Below are 25,972 nucleotides of genomic sequence, written 5' to 3' on the forward strand. Positions count from 1 at the left end.
ATTTGAGTCCCTGGCGGTGTAGTGTGTTACTGATGGTAGCCTTTGTTATTTTGGTCCCATCTTTCTGCAGGTCATTCACTAGGTCCCCCCGTGTGGTTCTGGGATTTTTGCTCACCGTTCTTGTGATCATTTTGACCCCACTGGGTGAGATCTTGCGTGGAGCCCCAGATCGAGGGAGATTATCGGTGGTCTTGTATGTCTTCCATTTTCTAATAATTGCTCCCACAGTTGATTTCTTCACACCAAGCTGCTTACCTATTGCAGATTCAGTCTTCCCAGCCTGGTGCAGGTCTACAATTGTTTCTGTTGTCCTTTGACAGCTCTTTGGTCTTGGCCATAGTGGAGTTTGGAGTGTGACTGTTTGAGGTTGTGGACAGGTGTCTTTTATATTGATAACGAGTTCAAACAGGTGCCATTAATACAGGTAACGAGTGGAGGACAGAAGAAGTTACAGGTCTGTGAGAGCCAGAAATCTTGCTTGTTTGTAGGTGACCAAATACTTACTTTCTAGTAAATACTTAAATCTAGTAAATTAAATATTTATTTTAAGATGTTTAGTTTACAATATTCTACTGTAATAATAAATTACGAGAATAAAGTCAACATGTTGACTTTAATCTCGATAAACGGCGAGAATAAAGTAGAAATGTCGACTTTACTCTCGTCATAAGCGTCACGATTAAAGTAGAAATGTCAAGAATAATGTCAACATGTTGTCACACTATTACACAGTACCCAGGTACTGTACATTACACAGTACTGAAAAAAATAAAACAAGTACAGCATGGCTTGTAGTATAATCCAGTAGTATAGAAACAGTATTCACACATTTGAACATAATGGTCCACATCCGACCCTTTAAATCTAAAGTATCTCCAGACAACAGACGTGACTCCTTTTTCCAGCAAAAGTTCTTCTGTGTCATCATGTTCAACTTTATCGTCTGCTACAGCTTCAGTTTCGGAATGTTCTCTGTCCATTTACACCGCGCAATACCTCATGTACTCCGTTGTATGCTTGTTTAGCAGTGAAAGAGCCACCGTGCAACACTTCTACACCGCTAAACACATGCAATGGAGTACATGCGTTAGTGGAAGTGAAAAAGGTCCCCCTTAAACAGTTTCCTACTGTGCCACGTTCTGAACGTTGTTTACTCAATTTAAACCGGTGTTGCGGTATAAGAAAAATCCATATTATAACAGAAATAAAAAACGGTTTTCGGTATGAACCGGTATACCGCCCACCACTAATGTGTGTGTGTGTATAATATACTGTATGTGTATATGTGTGTGTATAAAATATATGATATGTATATAATATATACAGTACTGTGCAAAAGTTTTAGGCAGGTGTGAAAAAATGCTGTAAACAAAGAATGCTTTCAAAAATGGAAGTGTTAATCATTTATTTTCATCAATCAGCAAAATGCAGTGAATGAACAAAAGAGAATTCTAAATCAAATCAATATTTGGTGTTACTACCTTTTGCCTTCAAACCAGCATCAATTCTTATCGGTACACTTGCACAAAGTCAGGGATTTTGTAGGATTCTAGTCAGGTGTCTGATCAACCAATTGTACCAAACAGGTGGTAATGATCATCAATGTCACACGTAGGTTGAAACACAGTCATTAACTGAAACAGAAACAGCTGTGTAGGAGGCTTAAAACTGGGTGAGGAACAGCCAAACTCTGCTACCAAGGTGAGGTTGTGGAAGACAGTTTCATGTCATGGCAAGATTGAGCACAGCAACAAGACACAAGGTAGTTCTACTGCATCAGCAAGGTCTCTCCCAGACAAAGATTTCAAAGCAGACTGGGGTTTCAAGATGTGCTGTTCAAGCTCTTTTTAAGAAGCACAAAGAAACAAGCAACGTTGAGGATCGTAGACGCAGTGGTTGGCCAAGGAAACTTAGTGCAGCAGATGAAAGACACATCAACCTTATTACCCTTTGAAATCGGAAGATGTCCAGCAGTGCCATCAGCTCAGAACTGGCAGAAACCAGTGGGACCCAGGTACACCCATCTACTGTCCGGAGAAGTCTGGCCACAAGTGGTCTTCATGGAAGAGTTGCAGCCAAAAAGCAATACCTCCAATGTGGAAACAAGGCCAAGCGACTCAAGTATGCCCGAAAACATAGGAACTGGGGTGCAGAAAAATGGCAGCAGGTGCTCTGGACTGATGAGTCAAAATTTGAAATATTTGGCTGTAGCAGAAGGCAGTTTGTTCATCGAAGGGCTGGAGAGCAGTACAATAATGAGTGTCTGCAGGCAACAGTGAAGCATGGTGGAGGTTCCTTTAACGTTTGGGGCTGCATTTCTGCAAATGGAGTTGGAGATTTGGTCAGGATTAATGGTGTTCTCAATGCTGAGAAATACAGGCAGATACTTATCCATCATGCAATACCATCAGGGAGGCGCATGATTGGCCCCAAATTTATTCTGCAGCAGGACAACGACCCCAAACATACAGCCAAAGTCATTAAGAACTATCTTCAGCGTAAAGAAGAACAAAAAGTCCTGGAAGTGATGGTATGGCCCCCACAGAGCTCTGATCTCAACATCATCGAGTGTGTCTGGGATTACATGAAGAGACAGAAGGATGTGAGGAAGCCTACATCCACAGAAGATCTGTGGTTAGTTCTCCAAGATGTTTGGAACAACCTACCAGCCAAGTTCCTTCAAAAACTGTGCAAGTGTACCTAGAAGAATTGATGCTGTTTTGAAGGCAAAGGGTGGTCACACCAAATATTGATTTGATTTAGATTTCTTTTGTTCATTCACTGCATTTTGTTGATTGATGAAAATAAATGATTAAAACCTCCATTTTTGAAAGCATTCTTTGTTTACAGCATTTTTTCACACCTGCCTAAAACTTTTGCACGGTACTGTGTATATATATATATATATATATATATATATATATATATAATTAGTTAAACAAGCCATCTCCAAGGGAAGCAGTTCAGATTATTGAAGATAAAAAAATACAGTATTTTTACTACAAAAGTAAAAGGACACCTGTGCATTGTACATGTTCCTTCAAGTTTTCTTGTAGTTAAATACTGTTTTTGTAATATGTTTTTATTTTTATATATATGTTGTGGAGACTGGCCTGGACACAGACGGGCGGACACTGCTGGTTTGCACCCAAACACACATTTATTCATTCTGTACAATATTTACAGTGTCCCGCACAACCCAGTACCCCGTACCAAACACCCTCAGTCCAGGCCTCTCTCAATGTCTTTCTCTCTTTCTCTGTCCGCCTCCTCTCCTCTGAGCTCCGTCCTCTACCACCCGACTCCAGCCATCGAATGGAGGGAGGCGGCCCCTTTTATCTTCACCCGGATGTGCTCCAGGTGCCTCCCAATGATCTTCTGCCGGCACTCCCTGGTGTGGCGGAAGTGCCGGCCATACACCCGGAAGCACTCCAGGTGTCCCTAGTCTTTGTCCCCCCAGCACTTCCGGGTGTGGCGGAAGTACCGAGGACCAGGGCTCTCCTGGCATCTGGGTGCCCCCTGGCAGTGACCACGGGCCCCTATAGTGTTGAACTTCTTCTAAGCTCTGTTCCCGTGGTCCCCAAAGCCACCAGAGTGGTCGCCTCCTCGCGATCTGGAGGAGGCATAATCCCTCCTCTGGTCCTTCTGGGCATCCCGGCTGGGTACCAGCCCCAGCCGCTTGCCACAATGTATACTCCTATTTTGCTATTATAGAATTAAAGGCTACTGCCAACCTCACTTAAAACATGGCAAAGGTTTGATCATTTGTTTTCTTACTTTTCATAGTTTATAGGATGATTAACTGCTGTTTAGCTGTTGTTTCTTATCTATGTTTATATCAGCATATGAATGTTTTTGTTTAGTCAGAGTGGCTCAAATAAAATGAGCTTGCTCCTGTAGAACTCTTGAATTTACAATTTATATACAGTATCTTTTGCAGAGTGACTTCAGAGTGCTTATTTAAAACAAATCCATGACAATACTTAAAAGTTCCAAATCTCTTATGATAGTTTTTTTTGTTTCTGCTGTAATAGCTATGTTAACTGTAATTTTTAAAATGTATGGTAAAAATTCTTGCATTACGTAATATTTTGTCAAATGTATGTATTATTGTAATTGTGGTCTTTTCATACAGTAATCATGTCTTATTTAGAGAATACTTAAACTACATTGATTATGTCTTACAGCAGAAGAAAGCGACAACTTCTCCCCACCTTCATTTGCTCAGACATTCCTCCATTGCAGACCACAACAGAAACAGTATGATGAACATAGCAAAGAATTAAAACCTGGACCAGAGATCTTAAAACTGACCTCTCTGCCATTTAGTTCTTTTCATATTGTCAGCTTATCAGGAATAGATGCTGTTAGCAGTAAACCGGAGCAAAGTATCAGTTCAATAGACTTTTATATCTGCCAAGAGTGTGGGAGCAGTTTTAAGCGCAAATCTAATTATAAGCATCATCAGAAGATTCATATGAGGAAAACTCCATGCTGCTGTTCAGAATGTGGTAAACAATTTGCAAGCATCCGGAGTCTACATTTACATAAAAGAATTCACACTGTGGAGAAACCTCATTGTTGTACTGAGTGTGGCAAAAGGTTTTCACAGATATGGCTACTTGAAAGCCACACTAAAATCCACACTCGGGGGAAGCCTCATTGCTGTTCTGAATGTGGCAAACAATTCTCACAAGTAGGCCATCTCCAGATACACACAAGAGTTCATACTGGAGAAAAACCCCATTGCTGTTCTGAATGTGGGAAACGATTCTCACAAATAAACAGTCTGCACGTACACTCAAGAATTCACACTGGTGAAAAACCTTACTGTTGTTCTGAATGTGGTAAAAGATTTTCACACAGTAGCATTCTTCGTAGACACACACAAAGTCATACTGGAGAGAAGCCATACTCTTGTTCAGAGTGTGGCAATAAATTTTCCACTAGTCACAATCTTCGGAAGCATATGAGAATTCACACTGGGGAGAAGCCATACTGCTGTTCCGACTGTGGAAAACAATTCACCACCAGCACCAGCCTACGGAGCCACACGAGAATTCATACTGGAGAGAAACCATATTGCTGTTTTGAATGTGGCAAAAGATTTTCACGCACAAGCGAACTTCGTAAACATTCAAGGATTCACACTGGAGAAAAACCTCATCATTGCTCAGAATGTGGCAAGCAATATTCAGATGCAAGAAGCCTTCAGAGCCATGTAAAAATTCATACTGGAGAGAAGCCTCATTGCTGTACAGAATGTGGAAAACGATTCTTACACAAAAGCAGCCTTCAGAGCCATTTAAAAATTCATATTCCTTTAAAAAAACTCAACCTAGAATTTCAAAGGAGTGAGGGGAACGTTTTTAAAAATATATAGTCAAGCAGAAAGAAACAGTAGAAAAGACTATGAATTTTAAGGAACGTATCATGCAGAGTTAATGCAGCCTCTAGTGTATCACCACTGGCAACTTAGAAGAGATGTGTCTAAATTTACCAGTGGAAGTTATTGATCTGTGCTTGAGGAAGTTCAAAGCATAAATGGAAAATGGCCAAGCAGAAAGTATTGATTTTTGCTGGGCTTATCGAGATTCTGTCATCTAGTGATGTATCTACACTAAAATTTTGACTTTGGTATCAATACCAGCTTTCTTGACTGAAGTACCAGTACAGAAACGGTACTAAAGCCAATAACACAATTTCCCATAACCACATCCAATCATCACCAAATAATTGGGTTGCGCTCAGTAAGCTAGCTGATGCACTGCACAAACATGATACACCTGTTGTGCCTCCCTACTTTGGCTACAAGTCATAGATTCCTTTTGAATTTTCCAGCGCATCAAAATTTGCTATTCCCACAGAGTCCACAGCAAGTTGAACGGAAAAAATTGAAAGGTAAGGTACTTTGTACATCGCAGGGTCTAAAGCATGTAGAAGAGGTGGGGGTGGTTTAGGAAGATTGCCCCACATTGAGCCTAAAGCACATCTCTTTAGCTTGGCACAAGGCATGGCTTCCCTTTAAATTCACTAGTGCAGGGGATCTGAAAACTTTTTAATCTGAGGACCCAAATAAGAGCATCAGTACTGTACTGGGACTCATGAAGAATATTATTATCATAATGACAACAAAGTCATAAAGAGGCTCAGAACAGTGGTCATATAATTAAAGAAGTAAAATTTTTATTCCTTTCTGGCATATTTCTCACATGAATATTACTAAAAGAGAAAAGCGGGAAACAAACAGTGTTAAAACAATACTCCATCCACTCAAACCTGCTTATCCTATGCAGTGTCGTGGGGCAACAAGTGCCTCTCCAACCAAGCATAGCGCCCAAGGCAGGAATAAACCCTTGAACAGGATGCCAGCTCATCGCAGGGTGAACACAAACACAAACAAGCTCACACCATGGGCCAATTTAGTATTGCCAAGTCAACTAACGTGCATTTAACAAACACATCCTTCATTATATCGGGTGATGGTCATTTATATCAGACCACTTTCATACAGTGTGAGGAGAAGGCATTCTTCCTCGCCAAGGCATGCATGTTTGCACCTCTGTCACAGATTTGGATTCAATGTATTGTATGTCATAACAGCGAACGTACAATGAGCCATGAGGAATTGTTCATTGCCACTGCCACTGCATTTTGTACCTGCATGGCACTATTATATATACTCTCACCCAAGTCACTCGCTCTTCATCACATCCTTGTTCTGCACATTTTCATTTTTACAACTCATTCTAGCACCGCACTACTGTATCTTCACCTCATGAGCTCGTCTCTCAGTTCCTCTTCTCTCTCTCTTTCTTATGCTTGTCTTTGCTGTCAGTCTTTTCAGAGTGACCGTTTAATAGGTTGCACTGGAGAGGAGCCATATTCTTCTTCAGAATGTGGCAATAAATTCTCCACTAGTCACAATTTTCGGGAAGCATACTAGAATTCACACTGGAGAGAAGCCATATTGCTGTTCTGACTGTGGGAAACAATTCACCATCAGCACCAGCCTACGAATCCACCAAGGAATTCGTACTGGAGAGAAATCATATTGCCATTTTGAACATGGCAAAAGACTTATGAAGCAGCGATATTTTAGAAACGTCCAAGAATTCTCTCTGTGATGCATCAGTGGCGTTGTTTCACATACTGCTGCAATAAAGAAGCACAGTAAATAGCAGCAGGCATATCATTGGCACAGAATTCACACCTGGATGAACTGTGGCAACCCATCACAAACATTCGTGACCCATAGTTTAAGAAACACTGGTCTAGTGCATTGAAAGGGGCACAGCTGGGGTGTGTCGATGAGCGGAAGAAATCAGAGCTGGACATGTAACTCTACTGTCATCCACTGAGTTGCAGTGTACTGATGGCCAGTAATATGTCCATAAGACAGCAAACGTCAGGCTCATCCTTTTTAATTTGTTTTTAATTTTCTAATATTCCAGGGAATGCAAAAATTTAGAAGCACACTTCAGAAAGAATAAGAGAATAAAAAGAGATATTTGTTGAATGGAATATTACAATTCCATCTTGTACAGTCCATTCATGTGATCGCACACAAACATTCTGTTACATCCCATATCCACCCCAGATACAGAATCTGCAAGCCATAGAATTGCAAAGTTATGTTTGAGGGAGTAGGTGTTCAAAATAAATATAACCCAGTTTTAACTGGAAGTTTTCCTGCTGCCAAAATATGCAACACACCTTGCTATAGACTCTAAACCCCGCTTCTCTCACCCTTTGGAGTGGAGAGCGTACTTGAAAACAGGCACATCTGAAGAATGTCCATCTTCATGCCCAGAGAAAACTAACTCCTATTTACTCTGGATCACCATTTCAGATTTATCTTTAATGGCTAGGCTTCCACATACATGTGTCTCTCCTGCATACAGCTGCCCTCCTCTGCCTCAACCCATGAATTGTACTATCTTGTTGAATTTTTGTCGCCTTGGTTTCTGTTTATACATTATAACTGATACTGTCCAGTTAACAGATGGCTTTTTTCATAGTGAATTGTGAGTACAATAAACGACAAATTGCTTTCCCTGCCTGAGTAATTCATTAAGAGGAGTCTAACTGCAGCCTGTGTCAACCAACATTACTCTGGACACTACTATTCTGCTGTGACAGTGTGGGTCGGCCCCACACTACCATGCTCCCACACAAAGATGCAAGTGTGATCACTATTCATTTGTTTCATACAGCCACTTTCTGAGCCGTGGACCCACTATACCCCAGATGCACCATTTGTTGGAATGTACTCTGTAATGCATGTAGTAGTAAAATGTATTTTTCTTTTCCACAGATGATGCATTGTAAACATTAGCTCAGCTCTTGAGAATCTCATACCCTATACCCGGGGTACTCAATAGGCGGACTCCGGTCCGCATCCGGACCCAAATACGGTTAAATCTGGACCGACGCCAAAACAAACATGCAAATTTAATCATAATCCAAATGAGTTCTCAATGAAGTGCGCAATTGTGATTCCGCGCGATATATCTTTGAGGTTTCTACTCGGTTTGGTTGCTTCATCTATGTCCAATCACAGCAGTTGTAACAGTATCGTTCCCACTACTCCCCGCCTCCCCCCCCAATACTCGCTCGCTCGCTCATTCACGGCAGCCAGATTTATGTACCGGTCACGTGCTCTGGGTCAGGCCGGTGAACAGGCAGTCTCATCACTCGCAGGCAGTGCAAATTTCGATAACTGAATTTTTTTTTTGCTGACTGAAAGTGAAGATGGCTGGCTCAAGACAGTACATTGATAAGAAAAGAAAAGTTGATTTTGAAAACCGCGAATTTAAGAGTGAGTGGACAGAAAAATATGCGTTCGTGCTCCCCGTGGGAAGCAGAAAACCAATGTGTTTAATCTGCAACGAGACAATAGCAATAATCAAAAGTGGTAATGTGAAACGCCATTATGAAACCAAGCATGCACATTTTGAACAAAATTACCCTCAGAACTCAGAGGTAAGGACCATAAAAATAAACCAGCTGAAATCCTCATATGAAGCTACAAGCAGTGTAATAGTTAGATCAGCCACACAACAGGAGCGGGCAACAGAAGCCTCACTTAGAGTAGCATGGGTCCTGGGAAAAAACAAGAAACCCTTCTCTGATGCTGAAGTAGTCAAAGAGTGTATGAGTGAAGTGGTGACTGCTCTGTTTGAAGGGACTCAAAAGGATGAAATAATCCAGAAAATAAACCAAATACCCTATTCTGATTCCACTGCTGCAAGACGAGCTGAAATACTCACTGATGATTTGCTTGAACAACTTAGTTCTGCTATAAAAAAAGCCAAATTCATTTCATTGGCTGTGGATGAATCCACAGATATCACGGACAATGCACAACTCATGGTCTTTGTCAGATTTTTTGATGAAGAAAAGGGAGAATTTCATGAAGATGTTTTGGGTCTCACAAACCTCCATGGACACACAAGGGGGGATGATATCTATGAAGCAGTGACACAGATGCTTAGATAGACCTGAAGCATGTTGTTTCCATTGCTACTGATGGCGCACCATGTATGATTGGGAAAGAGAGGGGATTAGTGTCACGCTTGAGAACTCACCACCCTGACCTCATGGCATACCACTGCATAATTCACCAGATGGTTTTGTGTGCCAGCCTTGGAGAAAGGTACTCAGAAGTAATGACAACAGTCATGAAACTAGTCAATTATCTGAGAGCATCCTCTGCTTTGCAACATCGTTTATTGCGCTCATTTCTAATAGAGGTGAATGCAACATTTGATGATTTGCTCCTTCACAACAATGTCCGGTGGCTTAGTAAAGGCAAGGTACTGGAGCGTTTTTGGGCACTGCAGAAAGAGCCGGAGACATTTCTGTTGGATCAGAAGAGTGCAAAAGCCAAACCGTTTGTGGATTTCATGAAGAATGACGAGAAAATGGAAATTGTTGCTTTTCTAACGGACATTACTTCCCATCTTAATGACCTTAATATGAAGCTCCAAGGCAAAAACAGCACAGTGTGTGACCTCATGTTAGCTGTCCGTGCTTTCCAGAGGAAGCTGGAGGTGTTCAAATGTGACTTACAGCAGGACCTGCTTCACTTCCCAAGACTTTTGGATCAGACTGCAGGAAAACATCACCATCACAATTATGCTGAATTCCTGGACAAGCTGATTAAAAATTTCCAAACTCGCTTTGAAGATTTCCCTTTGGGAAAACAAGTCTTGCTGTGCATCGAAAATCCATTTCTTGTCAAAAATATTGCAGAATTCTCAAATGAAGCCACAAAAGTCTTCCAATGGGCCAGTGCTGCTTCTCTGCAAACAGAGTTAATTGAGCTACAAGAAAACCTAGCACTGCAGGAATCTCACTGTGACCTTGTCACCTTCTGGACAAAGATGGTTACTGCGGCAGGTGTTCCTCTCCTGCAGAAGATGGCCCTTCAAATTCTTACAATGTTTCCCTCAACGTACTGCTGTGAATCTGCCTTTTCCACTATGAACATGGTGAAAAACACATACCGCAACACCCTCACCAATGAACATTTACATCAGTGCCTCCGCCTTGCCCTCACACCTTTTATGCCAAAGTTCAAACAACTGGTGGCACAAAGAAGGTGTCACCTTTCACACTAAAAGGCCTACCATGTCATTTTTTTGTGTATAGTTCTAAAGTTTGGGGATTGCCTTTTTTTGGAGTTCTCTATTTGGAATTTGACCGTCACTTTTCCGGACCTCAGACTGAATGGAAATTTAGTAAGTGGACCTTTCAAATTTATATTTGAGTAGCCCTGCCCTATACTGTATAACAGAAGTAATGGACACAGTGACACAATAACTTAATAGAAAATTTGATTTCCGCTTCTTGATACTTTAACATACCCCATATTATTTCCAACTGGACAGGAAGGATGGAGTGCTACAATTTCAAGAATTAAAAAACAGCAGGCACAGAGACGATCACGTGTATCCAAAGACGACTTAGTAAAAGAGATATTTGGAACAGCAATCACATTAGACCAAATACCCCTTTTAACACAACGCACTACATTATGTCCAAAAAATATTAATGTTAATCACATTAATAACCAGGTCATTTCATTACTTCCTGGAGAGACACAGATCTTTCTAAGCTCTGACAAAGTTGACTCTGATGACGACAATGAACATATAAATTTCCCCTTAGAATATTTGAACACTATTAACCCAGCCGGATTACCACAACACAACCTTGCCCTTAAAAACGGAACAATAATCATGCTATTAAGAAACCTTAACACAAAACAGGGTTTATACAATGGCACACGGTTAGTCGTCAACACCATGACACGCAATGTTATTCAAGCAACAGTTCTTACAGAATCACATGCTAACAATACTGTTCTCATTCCTAGAATTGACCTTACAAGTTCTGAGCTAGAATTACCTTTTACATTGAAACGGCGACAGTTCCCCATTAAACCTGCATTTGCCATGACCATCAACAAATCACAAGGACAAACCATGGACAAGGTTGGCATCTACCTCTCTGAACCCGTTTTTGGACATGGACAACTTTATGTGGCCTTCTCACGAGTTCAACGTTCATCTGACGTTAAAGTTAAAGTTATAAATGATCCATGCCAAGGAAGACTCATTCAAGGACAACACACCATCTTTACTACTAATGTTATATACAAAGAAATATTCCAATAAAACATTAATATATGACAAACACTCTATTTGTTATTTCTATGCGCATCATCCAAAGCTGCACACTATTCTATATCTAATTCATACATCTCACTCTTTGTCATGTCCCAACGCCAGGGGTTGGCGAGTGAAGCGAGCAGGGGGCAGAGCCCCCTAGTACTGTATAACAGAAGTAATGGACACAGTGACACAATAACTTAATAGAAAAAAAGGAATAAAGAATGATGGGATTACAAATTTCGTTTGAGTCCAATAAACCTGCTGGTGACCTACCCTCATTCGTGTAGCAAAATGACAGCAGGAAGAAATTGTGTCAATCTTAATACATAATTCGCCTGCCTCCTCACTCACTCACTCACTCACGTCCGTCCGTCCGAAGCCGAATGCGCAGTCGCCCGAAAAACCTTAAGAGACCGACATCGCAGCAGGCGGCGGATTTACGGCCGCGAAAATTCAAAGAGAAAGGCGACTTCGATTAAAGCTCTAGAGGCCTGAAAGGCGATTTCGACTACAGCTCGAGGCCTAATTACGCATTCATTCAATACACCTATATCAGGTTTGTGGTGCTTATACTTATTACTATTCCACTCGTGCCCGTTTCATCTTACGTTGTCGAAACGGGCTCTTTGTCTAGTAAATAAATAATTCTGTTAGCCGCTATAAAGAGATCATGCTGGATCAGAACCAGAGTGTAAAAACCATGCAGCAAATTTTGTATTAGACAGTCAGTGGGCTACAATGAGAACAGTTCATCCATCCCTTAACCAACCCGCTATATCCTAACTACAGGGTGGTCCAGATCTAATTATGCAATTTTCATTACGCTATAACTTATTAAGTTTATTACGTAGAGCACAGGTGTCAAACTCCGGTCCTTGAGGGCTTCAGTGGCTGCATGTTTTCATTCTAACCATCTTCTTCATTAGTGAGCCGTTTTTACTGCTAATTAATTTCTTTTGTTTTAGTTTTAATTAACTTGACTCAGGCCCCTTAATTGTCTTTTTCCTTAATTAGTAGCCAAACAATAATGAGACATCAAACAAGCCACCACATGACCAGCTCACCTGTGGCCATCACACAATATCTGAAAATAAAGAAAGGTTAAGGTCTCAGTAAGGTTGATCTCTCAGGTCACCAAAACATTTTGAAAATGTTCTTAGAAAAAACAGAAAAATCAACAGATTTGAAAATGTCTGCTGTGGCAGAATGATAGCAGCAATAAACCATGGAATTAAATAACGAGTTTAATTAACAGCAAGAATCAGCTTCTCATTAAGAGAGTGTTTGGAGTGAAATTGGTTTGAAATCCCAGTTTAGCTGCTCATCTGTTGGCTCGTTTCACGTCTCATTTCTGTTTGGCTGCCATTTAATTAGGAAACGAATAAATTCAGAGGACTGAATCCTTAAAAATATCCATCCATCCATTTTCCAACCCGCTGAATCTGAACACAGGGTCCTTAAAAACAGGGCTATTGAAATGAAGGGAAAAGGAGTTAATTAGCAGTGAAAACTACTCACTGATTAGGAAAAGGGTTAGAATGAAAACCTGCAGCCACCAGGCCCACCAGGCCCGGAGTTCGACACCCCTGACATAGAGAATTCACAAAAAATTATTTTTGTTGCCGATAGATGGCAGCACCTGCCCTGAATTCGTTTATTGCAAGATATTTCGAACAATTCTTTTGTCTTGCATTATTTGCCTGCATTGCATTAAAAGTTGCATAGTTAGATCTGGACCACCCTATACAGGGTCACGGGGGTCTGCTGGAGCCAATCCCAGCCAACACAGGGCACAAGGCAGGAAACAAACCCCGGGCAGGACGCCAGCCCACCGCAGGCTTTGTTACATACTTGATTAATTTGTGCAAATTTCAGTCATATCTTCCTTTTCATACTGCATGTTGATGCCATATTTTAATTTTGTTTTCTTAGTAAAAGCACATTGTGATGGGGGAGGACGGGGACGTAGGTGCAAGCCTTTTTTTAAATTTCTTAAACATTTTTCATCTTTTAATCAGCTAAAAACTTAATAGTTTTATTTTCATCAGAAAACATTTGAATTTTACTATACTTTTAAATGCTTAACTCTATCTTTTCCTTTTAATTCACATTTATCTGTGCAATTGCATTCACCCATTGGATTCTAATTAACAGCAGTTGAAGAATATATCAGTACAACTGGCACTGAATGCCAAAAGGCTACAGCTAGTTCAGTGTCAGACCAACAAGTGTGCTCATTTGTAAATAACAGCTTAAACATTCAAAACGCCAGGAAAAGGGGGAATGAACACCAGGACTTTGAAGAAAAATATTAAACACCAAAATATCCATCCATCCATCCATTTTCCAACCTGCTGAATCCGAACACAGGGTCACGGGGGGTCTGCTGGAGCCAATCCCAGCCAACACAGGGCACAAGGCAGGAAACAATCCTGAGCAGGGTGCCAACCCACCGCAGGACACACCAAGCACACACTAGGGCCAATTTAGAATCGCCAATCCACCTAACCTGCATGTCTTTGGACTGTGGGAGGAAACCGGAGTACCCGGAGGAAAGCCAAGCAGACACGGGGAGAACATGCAAACTCCACGCAGGGAGGACACGGGAATCGAACCCAGGTCCCCAGATCTCCCAACTGCGAGGCAGCAGCGCTACCCACTGTGCCACCGTGCCGCCTCACACCAAAATATACTACATTAAAATAAAAAAAATGAAAAAAGGTGTGTTCCATAATGTTAAAATTGTCCAGTATAAAAAGTAACCATACTAAGTAGGTAAGTAAACCTCAAGAATTAAAGTAATGGCGAGATGTGTAATGTACAAGAAAAAATGGCGCACTTATACACCGTCTCCCCGCCATTTCGGAATGTAGGGCAGGTGCTGCCATCTATCGACAAGAAAAAGAATTTTAAGTGAAATCTTTATGTGCAGGGCAGGTGCTGTGAATTCTCTATGTAATACACTTAAGTTATAGCGTAATAAAAATTGCACAATTAGATCTGGACCACCCTATAGACTGTCTAGGATCAACTGTCATCACATGTTAGATTTTTTAAAGCACCAGCACAAATAATTCAATAGAAAGAAACCCTACTGTCATTTTTTCATACAAGGCATGATAGTATTTGTATGTACAATGTAAAATAATAAAGCATAACATAAATTAATACATTTTTATGCTTACCTCAATAATTAAATGCATTTGATTGCTTTATTATTTTATAATAGTCCATATTATGACCCTGTGCTCTGACTCCCAAAGGTCATGCAAAAAGACAATTTCCCCTCAGAGATTAATCCAACGTAATGAATGCCAAAACATTGTTTTTTTGTTCTCCCAGTAATAGTACTATAATGTTGTACTTTGTTAGCCATTAGCTCTTTGAAAATTTATAAAAAGAACTTCAGCCAATACTAAATAATGGAGCAACAGATAATGGCACATCTCCCTGTCTACAGAAAAGATGTAAATGTGTCCTTACATTTATGGTACAGATTGTGTAGTTATATCACACTGCCAGCTAGAACATCGCATAAAGGGATCATATTCCTGCAGATCATCTAATGCGGTCTACCTAATTCTCTGTATGAAATGCCCTCTATGTGGGAGAAACTGGACAAACACTCCACTAGAGAATGAATTTCCACAGGTTCCACATCAAGCATGGCAATCGGGATGTACCTGTTGGAGGTCATTTCAGCAGCCACGGACACCGTGAGAAGAACTCTTAAGACACAGTGCTTATGGGCAACTTCAAAACACAGCGAGAGAGAAAAGAATGGGAAGTTAAACTCATGCTAAAATTGAACACATTACAACATGGTTTAAATAGAGACAAGAGTTTTATAACAAGCTATGAGGATTGTTTGCATCTCTTGGAGTGACAAAGACAACCTGACTACAGATCCACATTGTATTGAAAAACTTGTCAAAATCTTCAAAAGGCTTTGTTGGACAGTTATCTTCTCCAAAGAGCTTGACCATACATTGTTCTACTCTCTTGCTTAATGAATCTTACCCTGAAGAGGTCTATTATTTTTTTTTACATATAAGATGTTTCACTTAAAGGTTTTCCAATGTTGTATATGTCCTAGTGTGTATATAAACACAGGGAACTCCAGTTTCTGGATTACATCTTGCATGAAGAAGGGGCTCGAGTTTTCTCGAAAGCCTGCATATTGTAATCTTTTTAATGTTCTGTGATTGAGGATATGCCAGTAAAAAAGAAACACTCATAATTAAATGTGTCATGTCTGGTCTGGTAATGATGACAAGGGATCTTGCATGGCATGAATATTCTTTGAAAATCCCATAAGCGTGGGAGGTCAGATTTCCTGCAACAAATAGTTAAAGAACAGCACAGACCTCTTGGTATTTCCTGACCGCTATATGAGAATTGCAAAAAACAACTTTACATACAGTTAGTTGAAGACATCCATTGTGAAGTCAACTCGCTGCAACAAATGCCTGAACATCAAGCAAACTGTTTGTATCAATTTGGTGAATATGTAAAATATATAAGGTAAGCGAGTTATCTGTAAAATGTATTTTTCTAAAGCTGTATCTGCAACACTAGATGATGTTACTTAGGCTTCCCAAATGTCATAGGCACAGTAGACTGCACTGGTTTAGGGTTAGGTTTCTTTATTTAGTCATGTTTACACAAGAAAACATGAAATTTGCCTTCTCAGTTGCATCTAATAACAGACAGAATGAAATAAAACAGACCAATAGAAATAAGAATGGTTCAGGTAAGGCAGTTACATAATACATACAGTGGTGTGAAAAACTATTTGCCCCCTTCCTGATTTCTTATTCTTTTGCATGTTTGTCACACAAAATGTTTCTGATCATCAAACACATTTAACCAGTAGTCAAATATAACACAAGTAAACACAAAATGCAGTTTTTAAATGATGGTGTTTATTATTTAGGGAGAAAAAAAATCCAAACCTACATGGCCCTGTGTGAAAAAGTAATTGCCCCCTTGTTAAAAAATAACCTAACTGTGGTGTATCACACCTGAGTTCAATTTCCGTAGCCACCCCCAGGCCTGATTACTGCCACACCTGTTTCAATCAAGAAATCACTTAAATAGGAGCTGCCTGACACAGAGAAGTAGACCAAAAGCACCTCAAAAGCTAGACATCATGCCAAGATCCAAAGAAATTCAGGAACAAATGAGAACAGAAGTAATTGAGATCTATCAGTCTGGTAAAGGTTATAAAGCCATTTCTAAAGCTTTGGGACTCCAGCGAACCACAGTGAGAGCCATTATCCACAAATGGCAAAAACATGGAACAGTGGTGAACCTTCCCAGGAGTGGCCGGCCGACCAAAATTACCCCAAGAGCGCAGAGACGACTCATCTGAGAGGTCACAAAAGACCCCAGGACAACGTCTAAAGAACTGCAGGCCTCACTTGCCTCAATTAAGGTCAGTGTTCACGACTCCACCATAAGAAAGAGACTGGGCAAAAACGGCCTGCATGGCAGATTTCCAAGACGCAAACCACTGTTAAGCAAAAAGAACATTAGGGCTCGTCTCAATTTTGCTAAGAAACATCTCAATGATTGCCAAGACTTTTGGGAAAATACCTTGTGGACTGATGAGACAAAAGTTGAACTTTTTGGAAGGCAAATGTCCCGTTACATCTGGCGTAAAAGGAACACAGCATTTCAGAAAAAGAACATCATACCAACAGTAAAATATGGTGGTGGTAGTGTGATGGTCTGGGGCTGTTTTGCTGCTTCAGGACCTGGAAGGCTTGCTGTGATAGATGGAACCATGAATTCTACTGTCTACCAAAAAATCCTGAAGGAGAATGTCCGGCCATCTGTTCGTCAACTCAAGCTGAAGCGATCTTGGGTGCTGCAACAGGACAATGACCCAAAACACACCAGCAAATCCACCTCTGAATGGCTGAAGAAAAACAAAATGAAGACTTTGGAGTGGCCTAGTCAAAGTCCTGACCTGAATCCAATTGAGATGCTATGGCATGACCTTAAAAAGGCGGTTCATGCTAGAAAACCCTCAAATAAAGCTGAATTACAACAATGTTGCAAAGATGAGTGGGCCAAAATTCCTCCAGAGTGCTGTAAAAGACTCATTGCAAGTTATCGCAAACGCTTGATTGCAGTTATTGCTGCTAAGGGTGGCCCAATCAGTTATTAGGTTCAGGGGGCAATTACTTTTTCACACAGGGCCATGTAGGTTTGGATTTTTTTTTCTCCCTAAATAATAAAAACCACCATTTACAAACTGCATTTTGTGTTTACTTGTGTTATATCTGACTAATGGTTAAATGTGTTTGATGATCAGAAACATTTTGTGTGACAAACATGCAAAAGAATAAGAAATCAGGAAGGGGGCAAATAGTTTTTCACACCACTGTATTTACACCAAAAACATAACAGCACCACCAAGCTTCCTAGAGTCCGGATATGTAAAATACAAATCATTCACAGCAGCAGTGCGCAGGTCTGTCCTTGTACATTGATCTGTATGACCAGTTGTATTGTCCAATCTGACTTTCTGTTGAGGGCAAATGAACCAGTATGAGTGACATTGGGGAATCACAACATGACAGAAACTCTAGCTTTCCTTTTTGGTTGTTAAATATGCTCTACATGTTTGCATATAAATGTATGGTATGGTCTAGTGATTCAGAACTATATTCTTGTATATAATTTTCAGTTACTGCCAAATGGGCTTCATATTGCTACTAAATACTTGTTTTGACCATTTCAAGTATGACGTTCACAAACCTGCATTTTTCAATGCGAGTAATGCCATTAATATTTCATTTTGCAATGGACAAATTTAGAACCATAATGTATGTGACATTGGTAACTGTTATAGATTGCCTCGAGACCTCTTTAGCTTTCTTAATATCTGGTGCATTTCCTTTTTGTGTTATTACAGATTAACTATTATTTTTTGATCACCAGCTGAAATGACAATCACTGTTTCCGTTACACGTTCAATTTCAAGACAATTAAATAAAACTAACTTTTCCAAACTGTTCCATAATACAACTCAACAGATTCATGCGCAAATTCATAGGTACCCAATCTTCAGATACCACACTATGTGTTTTTTGAGCCCTGTTAAATATTAATGACAATTGGTTCTCAGGGCTGCTTAAAGCTCACAAGTAAACAAGCTGCACAGGTACAAAGATTGGTACAGGGCTGTCTTAATACCTCTGTGCACATCGACCTTAACAGATCTTGAGATGTGTGTGTGTGTGTGTGCACACGTTCATTTCTTTATTATTGTCATCCAGCATGTGCTCTGGCAAGACAAACAAGCTGTCAGTGATCTTCACTTATAAACTTCCTTGAGGGTATGAGTCTCTGTGTGCGTACATGTATATTGAATTAAATTGTGTATCTCAAAAACTACCTATGCAAAAATATTGCAAATAAATAAGCCTGATCCTGTGACTACGACGCTTTAATTTATTCATTCATTGTCAGACTCTCTAAATCCAATTCAGCCCACCGATGATGGAGCCTCTCGTGCGTGCGCTCCAGGTGAACACGACATTTAATAAACTCAGCAACACATAACAGCAGCGGAATGGAGTAGAATCCACTTGCAGAGGATATTATTGGGGCGTGGCACTACGCCATCAGCGGTGCCTGCCCGATCAGCGGGCGCATGCGCACAAAGACAACCCGAGCCGCACGCGGAGAGCTTTACTTACCAGATCTGCGTTTTTTTTTGTTTTTTTTTTACTTTGCGACATGAGTCCCCATCCGATTTGTCTCGCGCACGTACTTGTCGCTACCCGATCTGCGTGCCTGTCGCTACCCGATCTGCGTGCCTACCAGATTTGCGCGCGCAGGCGTATTGAAAGCCTAGCATGCCGTAAAGTGTTCACGCATGCGTTAAACAGATTGGGCAGCACCGTAAAGTGAGCGATGACGTTTTCGTTCAATACGCAGATCGGGTAGCGACAGTGCTCTCCGCGTAAAAAAAATTGATTTCACGACGCTGCCCAATTTGTACTGCGCATGTCTAAGGTTTTACGAGACACGTCACTCGTCAGCTTTGAATTGTACTTGCGAGTCATTTTTATGTTGCCGTTTATCTCCGTGTTGCCGTTTATCTCCGTCTGTAAGTGGACTTCTTTCCACAAACAGAAACTTTCTTTCTGGAAAATGATATTTACATACAACTTTTCTCCCCCACATGTCTACCCTATGGAACAACAGAGTGATAACAGTTAATAGAAAGTCATTATTTAATAGAAACTGGTTTGAGAGTGACATCTTATTTGTAACTGATTTGTTGGACTCAGAAGGTAATCTGCTAGATTATATGTCCTTTTTGAAGAAATTTAAATTAGGTTGTGCTCAGAAAGAATAAAGGCAGGTTTGTCATGCAATCCCAATGGCATTAAAACAGTTGATCTACAACATCATTTTATATTAAGTCAAGCCAGCGTTGCCAAATTTAAGAATTGGTAATTGTTACCTAAATGATAGTAAATGTAATAATAAGGTTATTGGAGCAAATTTTAAATCCATTCTTTTCTGTGATTTTAACTCAGGAAAGCATTTGCAAGTTTTTAATGGGGATCAGTCAATTATGGAAAAGGCTTTCTCTAAATTTGTTAAGTGGCCTGTTTCCCCAAAAATTAAAGAAACATATTTCAAGATAATTAATAATATATACCCGTTGGTAGAATTTTTAAAAAGATGATTTAAATTTGAGGTGGACCTGTGTTCTTGTGAATCAACTTGTGAAACATTACAACACTTGTTCTTTTCATGTCCTGTTTCGGCCAAATTTTGGTTAGAAATACACAGCTGGTTATCACTCAAGGTTAATGATATCCCACAGTTTGACTTTTCTCATATTATGTTCTACATGGATAACTTATATCCATCTGTCTCTGTTACGATTAACATTGTCATTCTCTTAGGTAAATACAATATACACTGTAGTAAGTGGAGAAATAGCAAACCATCTTTTACATGGTTCATTAATAATTTTAAACAATACTTCCTATCACTTAAGAAACTGAAATCCAGCAAATCTGTAAGAAGGATTTATGATAACATGTCTCATTTATTACTGTTTTGATTTATGCCTCCTGTGTCTATTGGTCTGTGCTCCCTATTTGTTATCTTGCACTATTTTGTATACTGTGAAATTTATCTAGCTGTACTGTGAATGTTGTTTATACTTTTTTGAATGCTTTATACTTTTTTAGATGCTCATGTAACCCGTATGTGTGTGTGCTAGACCATCAATTATGTTGTCTGTTTTTTTTTTTCAGAATTTACTGTCTTAATCTTCTTTATTTATTTATCTGGTTTGTACAATGCTATATACTGTATATTCTGCCGTTCTTTATTATATTCTGCAAGTGCCTTGAGCATGGGAAAGGCGCTATATAAATAAAATGTATTATTATTATTATTATTGAACGTTGAATTTATATCCTCTACGAGAGTTTTGTATTGTAATGTGTTTCATTTTATAATAATAAAAAAAAAAAGTGGACTTCTTAGTGGAAAAGATGTCAACTTTTATATTTTATAACGTCTTGGAAGAATATTTGTCGCCTGAAAAATTTAACTCTAGTCGAATGAAGAGGGAACGAAATGAAAAGTGACGTGTATAACGGATGCGTTCAGATTTTTGTAAGTGCATTGTGTTGAAGAAAAAGATAATAAGGATTTTCATTATTAGTTGTAATACAACCGTTGTAATCTCGTGGTTTAAATGTAAAAGTCACAGCATTTTCCGTATTTGGGTTAATGGATTAATGGATGTATTTCATTTATTTCGTAACACCCTATTAGCATTTGGTGGTATGTTTCTTTTAACATTTGTTCACATTTTTTTATCTTAAAGAGTGAACGGCATGCTAATAATTAAGCAAATCAATGCAATCGCGGTGTTGAATTAGGAATTGAATTAGGAGTGCATGTCTGACACTCGACCGGTGCAAAGTGTGCCGTCCAAAGCCATCAGTATTTTTTTATTATGCTGATATCAGATTACATCAATACAATACTTTTTCCATAATAAACTTAACAAACATAATGATGAAGGCTAAATTACATACAAGAGTAGCAACAGTTAAGTTACTGCAAGAAAGTGAGATGCAGATAATAGCATTACAAACTGTTAATGAAGCAGGTCAGAATCTTACATGTTTTAATTGCTTTAGTATTTTTTCTATTTTTTAAAGCTATTTCTAGCATATTAATGTCCATACAGAAAGATGTAACAGAGGGTCTAACATTCTGAACTTTACATGTGTGTATCGGAAATTTACGAAGCAAGGAAACCACAGTTAATGCATTTTCTAACATTTAGTCTTCAAAATTGTATACAGAATGGAGAAGAAATCATCGACCATAATAAAATAATGCACACATTTAGAGATTACTATAAGTCTTTATATTCCACTGAGCCCAAAGAAGACAACACACAATCTAATGCATTTCTGGATAATTCACAAATACCACAAATAGATGCTTTAAGTGCTGAGGAACTGGATAAACCTCTAACGCTAACAGAATTACTAGACGCTATAAAGTCACTACATAGCGGGAAATCATCAGGCCCTGATGGTTACCCCGTAGAGTTTTATAAGAAATTCTCCACTCAGCTAGCTCCACTCTTATTGGCAACATTTACAGAAGCTAGAGACAACCAAATACTACCTCAAACATTTCGACAAGCATTAATCACCGTCTTTCCTAAACAAAATAAGGACTTGTTACAATGTGCATCATATAGACCAATTTCACTCCTGAATAATGATGTTAAGATACTCTCAAAAATCCTAGCTAGAAGGATGGAGAAAGTGCTGCCCTCGGTAATATCACAAGATCAAACTGGATTTATTAAAGGCCGACACCTATCTTCAAATCTCTGATGCTTGTTTAATGTTATATATTCACCAGCAAAATCAAACACCCCAGAGATATTACTATCATTAGACGCAGAAAAGGCATTTGACATGATCGAATGGAATTAACTTTTCACTGCATTGGAGAAATTTGGGTTTGGCCCGAATATTTGTGCTTGGATCAAACTACTGTATACCAATCCAGAAGCTTCAGCTTGTATTAATAACATTTGCTCAGACTACTTTAAACTAGAACGTGGTACCAGACAAGGATGTCCCTTGTCGCCACTGTTGTTTGCAATCGCTATTGAACCACTGGCGGTTCACTGACGAAATTCTTATCAGATAAAGGGGATTGTCAGAGAAGGACTGGAACAGAAAATTTCTCTATATGCAGATGATATGGTCTTATATATATCAGACCCAGAAAACACTGTCCCTGCTGTTTTAACAGCACTAACAGAATTTCAAAAGATATCTGGTCTTAGAATTAATCTGAATAAAAGTATACTCTTTCCAGTGAATTCACAAGCATATAATATTAGATTAGACACCCTACCTTTTACCATAGCAGATCAGTTTAAATACCTAGGGGTAAATATCACAAGTAAACATAAAGCTCTTTATCAACAAAATTTTGGCATCTGTATGGAAAAAATTAAGCAAGACTTGCATAGATGGTCAACCCTTCATCTCACTCTAGCCGGAAGAATTAACATTGTTAAGATGAATATCCTTCCTAAACTTCTCTTTTTATTTCAAAACATTCCAATATATATCAATAAATCGTTTTTTAAACAGTTAGATTCAATAATAACCTCATTCATTTGGAACTCAAAACACCCACGTATCCGAAGAGCGACCCTACAAAGACCTCAGGCAGAAGGTGGCATGGCTTTACCTAATTTTCAGTTTTATTACTGGGCAGCAAACATACAAGCCATAAAAACCTGGACACAAATAAATGAACATACACAGGCTTGGTCCGCAATAGAAGTAAAATCCTGTAGTACTTCTTTATATTCCCTGCTCTGCTCTCCAATAAATGAAAGTTATCGCAAATATACTAATAACCCAATTGTGCTTTACTCACTCAGAATATGGAACCAAATTAGGAAGCATTTTAAGATGGAAAATCTTTTATCAGTGGCACCTCTGCAAGAGAACCACCTCTTTCAACCTTCGCAAGTATATCCATCCATCCATCCATTTTCCAACCCGCTGAATCCGAACACAGGGTCACGGGGGTCCGCTGGAGCCAATCCCAGCCAACACAGGGCACAAGGCAGGAAACAATCCTGGGCAGGGTGCCAACCCACCGCAGGACACACACAAAGAATTGATTTCAAGGTTCTATTAAATATATAGAAGACTTTGAGTATTTTAGACTCTGCCTGTATTTTGGAGTGTCTGCTCCCAACATTTCTTTTCTCAAACATTGCTTTTCTTTTTATTCCAAGATCAACCATTAAAACCGGCAGCTTTCTATACTCGTGCAAGAAAATCTGGAATACTTTGCCAATAGAGCAGTGCCAGGCTGCAAATGTCAAGCATTTTAAAGCCTACTTTTCTAATTTGGTTCTTTCTTAATTACAGTAGAGTCTCGCTTATCCGACATAAACGGGCCGGCAGAACATCGCATAAGCGAAAATGTCGGATAATGGGAGGTGTTAAGAAAAAGCCTATTAAACGTCAAACTATGTTATAATTTTACACATTGCGAGCCCAATACAGTGGAACCTCAGTTCATGAACATCTCTGAACACGTACAAATAGGGTTATGACCAAAAAGTTTGCCAAACTTTTGCCTCTGTGCACGACCACACACTCGGTGATGATTTAGGTTAGGTTAGGTTAGGTTTCTTTATTTAGTCATGTTTACACAGGAAAACATGAAATTTGCCTTCTCAGTTGCATCTAATAACAGGTAACAGACAGAATGAAATAAAACAGACAAATAGAAATAAGAAAGTTTAAGGTAAGGCAGTTAGATAAAACATATTTATACCAACAAAAAAGGTTACAGGATATATATAAAAACCTTAAACATTATCTCCGATAATTCTTATTGAAAAGTCGTATGGCACTAGGAAGAAAGGAGTTTCTGGAGCGATTTGTGTGGGTTTTCAAAGCAACTATCCTTCCTGATTTACTGAAGTTTAGTTCTACATGTAATGGATGACTGTCATCAGTTGAGATGATTTCCAGTTTCTTTAGCATTGCCCTCTGACACACACTAGTCAAATCATCTACATCAGCCCCAATACCTTTAGCTGCATACTTCGTAATCTGCTGGAGCTTTTTTGAGTTTTGGTTTGTCAAACTATTAAACCAGGCAATGAAACTGAAAGTGATCACGGACTGGATCATACTACGATAGAAGGACAACATGAGGTCCTTGTCTACTTTAAATAGTTTGAGTTTATGGAGGAGAAATAAGCGCTGGTTGCATTTAGAAAATAATTTTTTTGTATTTGTATTCCAATTTGTATTCCGCACGTGTTCAGTCTCTCCCTGTGCAGCATTAGAGAGAGAGCGCGAGAGAGAGACACAGACACATGCACACACACACGCGCGTGTGAGAGACACGCACGCCAGAGAGGGCCAGCCACATAATCCACTGTAATCATGTTTTACAACAAAACAACTGAAAAATTTAACTGAAAAAATGAACTTAGCAACAAAAAATAGACTACACTCACGCTCGCAACTTGCAGTTCTTGTTGCCGATTGATGCGATTTTTTTTTTTTTTTTGCGGTGGGACGTCGGATAATACAGAATGTTGGATAAGCGAAGGTTGGATAAGTGAGACTCTACTGTACTTTCATTGGTTGTAATAGATTAGAAATGATACTGTGTACAGTTTGTAAGATCTGCACTGGGCAGTAACTTCTGCTGTTTTTCTCGTTTTTTTGCCCCCCTGCATCTCCACCGTCTGTTACATTAACTCCAACTGCCTGTGATGCCAGAAAGAAACAAAGTTCACAAGACGTCCTGAAATGAAATTGTGATTGGACTGAGACGACCAGAATTATGTATGCTGGGATGTGCAGAGCAGGCTGTGCGGGCTTTGACTTGGGGCCCCCAGAGGTTTATTATCTCCAACATTTTTGAAGGCTGCAAGTTTGTCTTTGTCCCCGGCCATTTGACCATGCAGTGTATTTATTACAAAGGACAAAGACCCCATCCATTTGCTTCTTATTTACTTTTATAATGCCTTCAATTTTCTTTGTAACTGTATGTTTTTGTAGAGCACACTTGTAAGCAAAGGTGATATAGAAATATTATTACTGAACAAATTTTAAGAGACGCACGCACACACACACGCGAGAGAGAGATGCAGATCAGGAAAAATGTCAGTTTAAATAGAATACATTTTGTATGGAATATTGCTGGATAATAACTCTTTT

The 25,972-nt window shown here is 39.5% G+C and overlaps 2 protein-coding genes across 2 annotated transcripts in view; one reads left to right on the forward strand and one right to left on the reverse strand.

Annotated features, from left to right (window-relative positions):
• LOC114666332 (gastrula zinc finger protein XlCGF57.1-like) overlaps positions 1–8,242 on the forward strand; it is a 21,674-nt gene extending 13,432 nt beyond the window's left edge. Inside the window, exon 3 of the mRNA XM_028821146.2 lies at positions 4,188–8,242. Coding sequence (XP_028676979.1) covers positions 4,188–5,383 — 1,196 coding nt within the window. The 3' untranslated portion in view covers positions 5,384–8,242. The remainder of the gene's footprint in view (positions 1–4,187) is intronic.
• Positions 1–25,972, reverse strand: part of LOC114665934 (NACHT, LRR and PYD domains-containing protein 3-like) — a 578,897-nt gene that overhangs the window by 296,676 nt on the left and 256,249 nt on the right. The gene's annotated exons all lie outside the window — the stretch shown is intronic.

The sequence above is a fragment of the Erpetoichthys calabaricus genome, chromosome 1 (genome assembly GCF_900747795.2).
Source record: "Erpetoichthys calabaricus chromosome 1, fErpCal1.3, whole genome shotgun sequence".
Classification (NCBI taxonomy): Eukaryota; Metazoa; Chordata; class Cladistia; order Polypteriformes; family Polypteridae; genus Erpetoichthys; species Erpetoichthys calabaricus.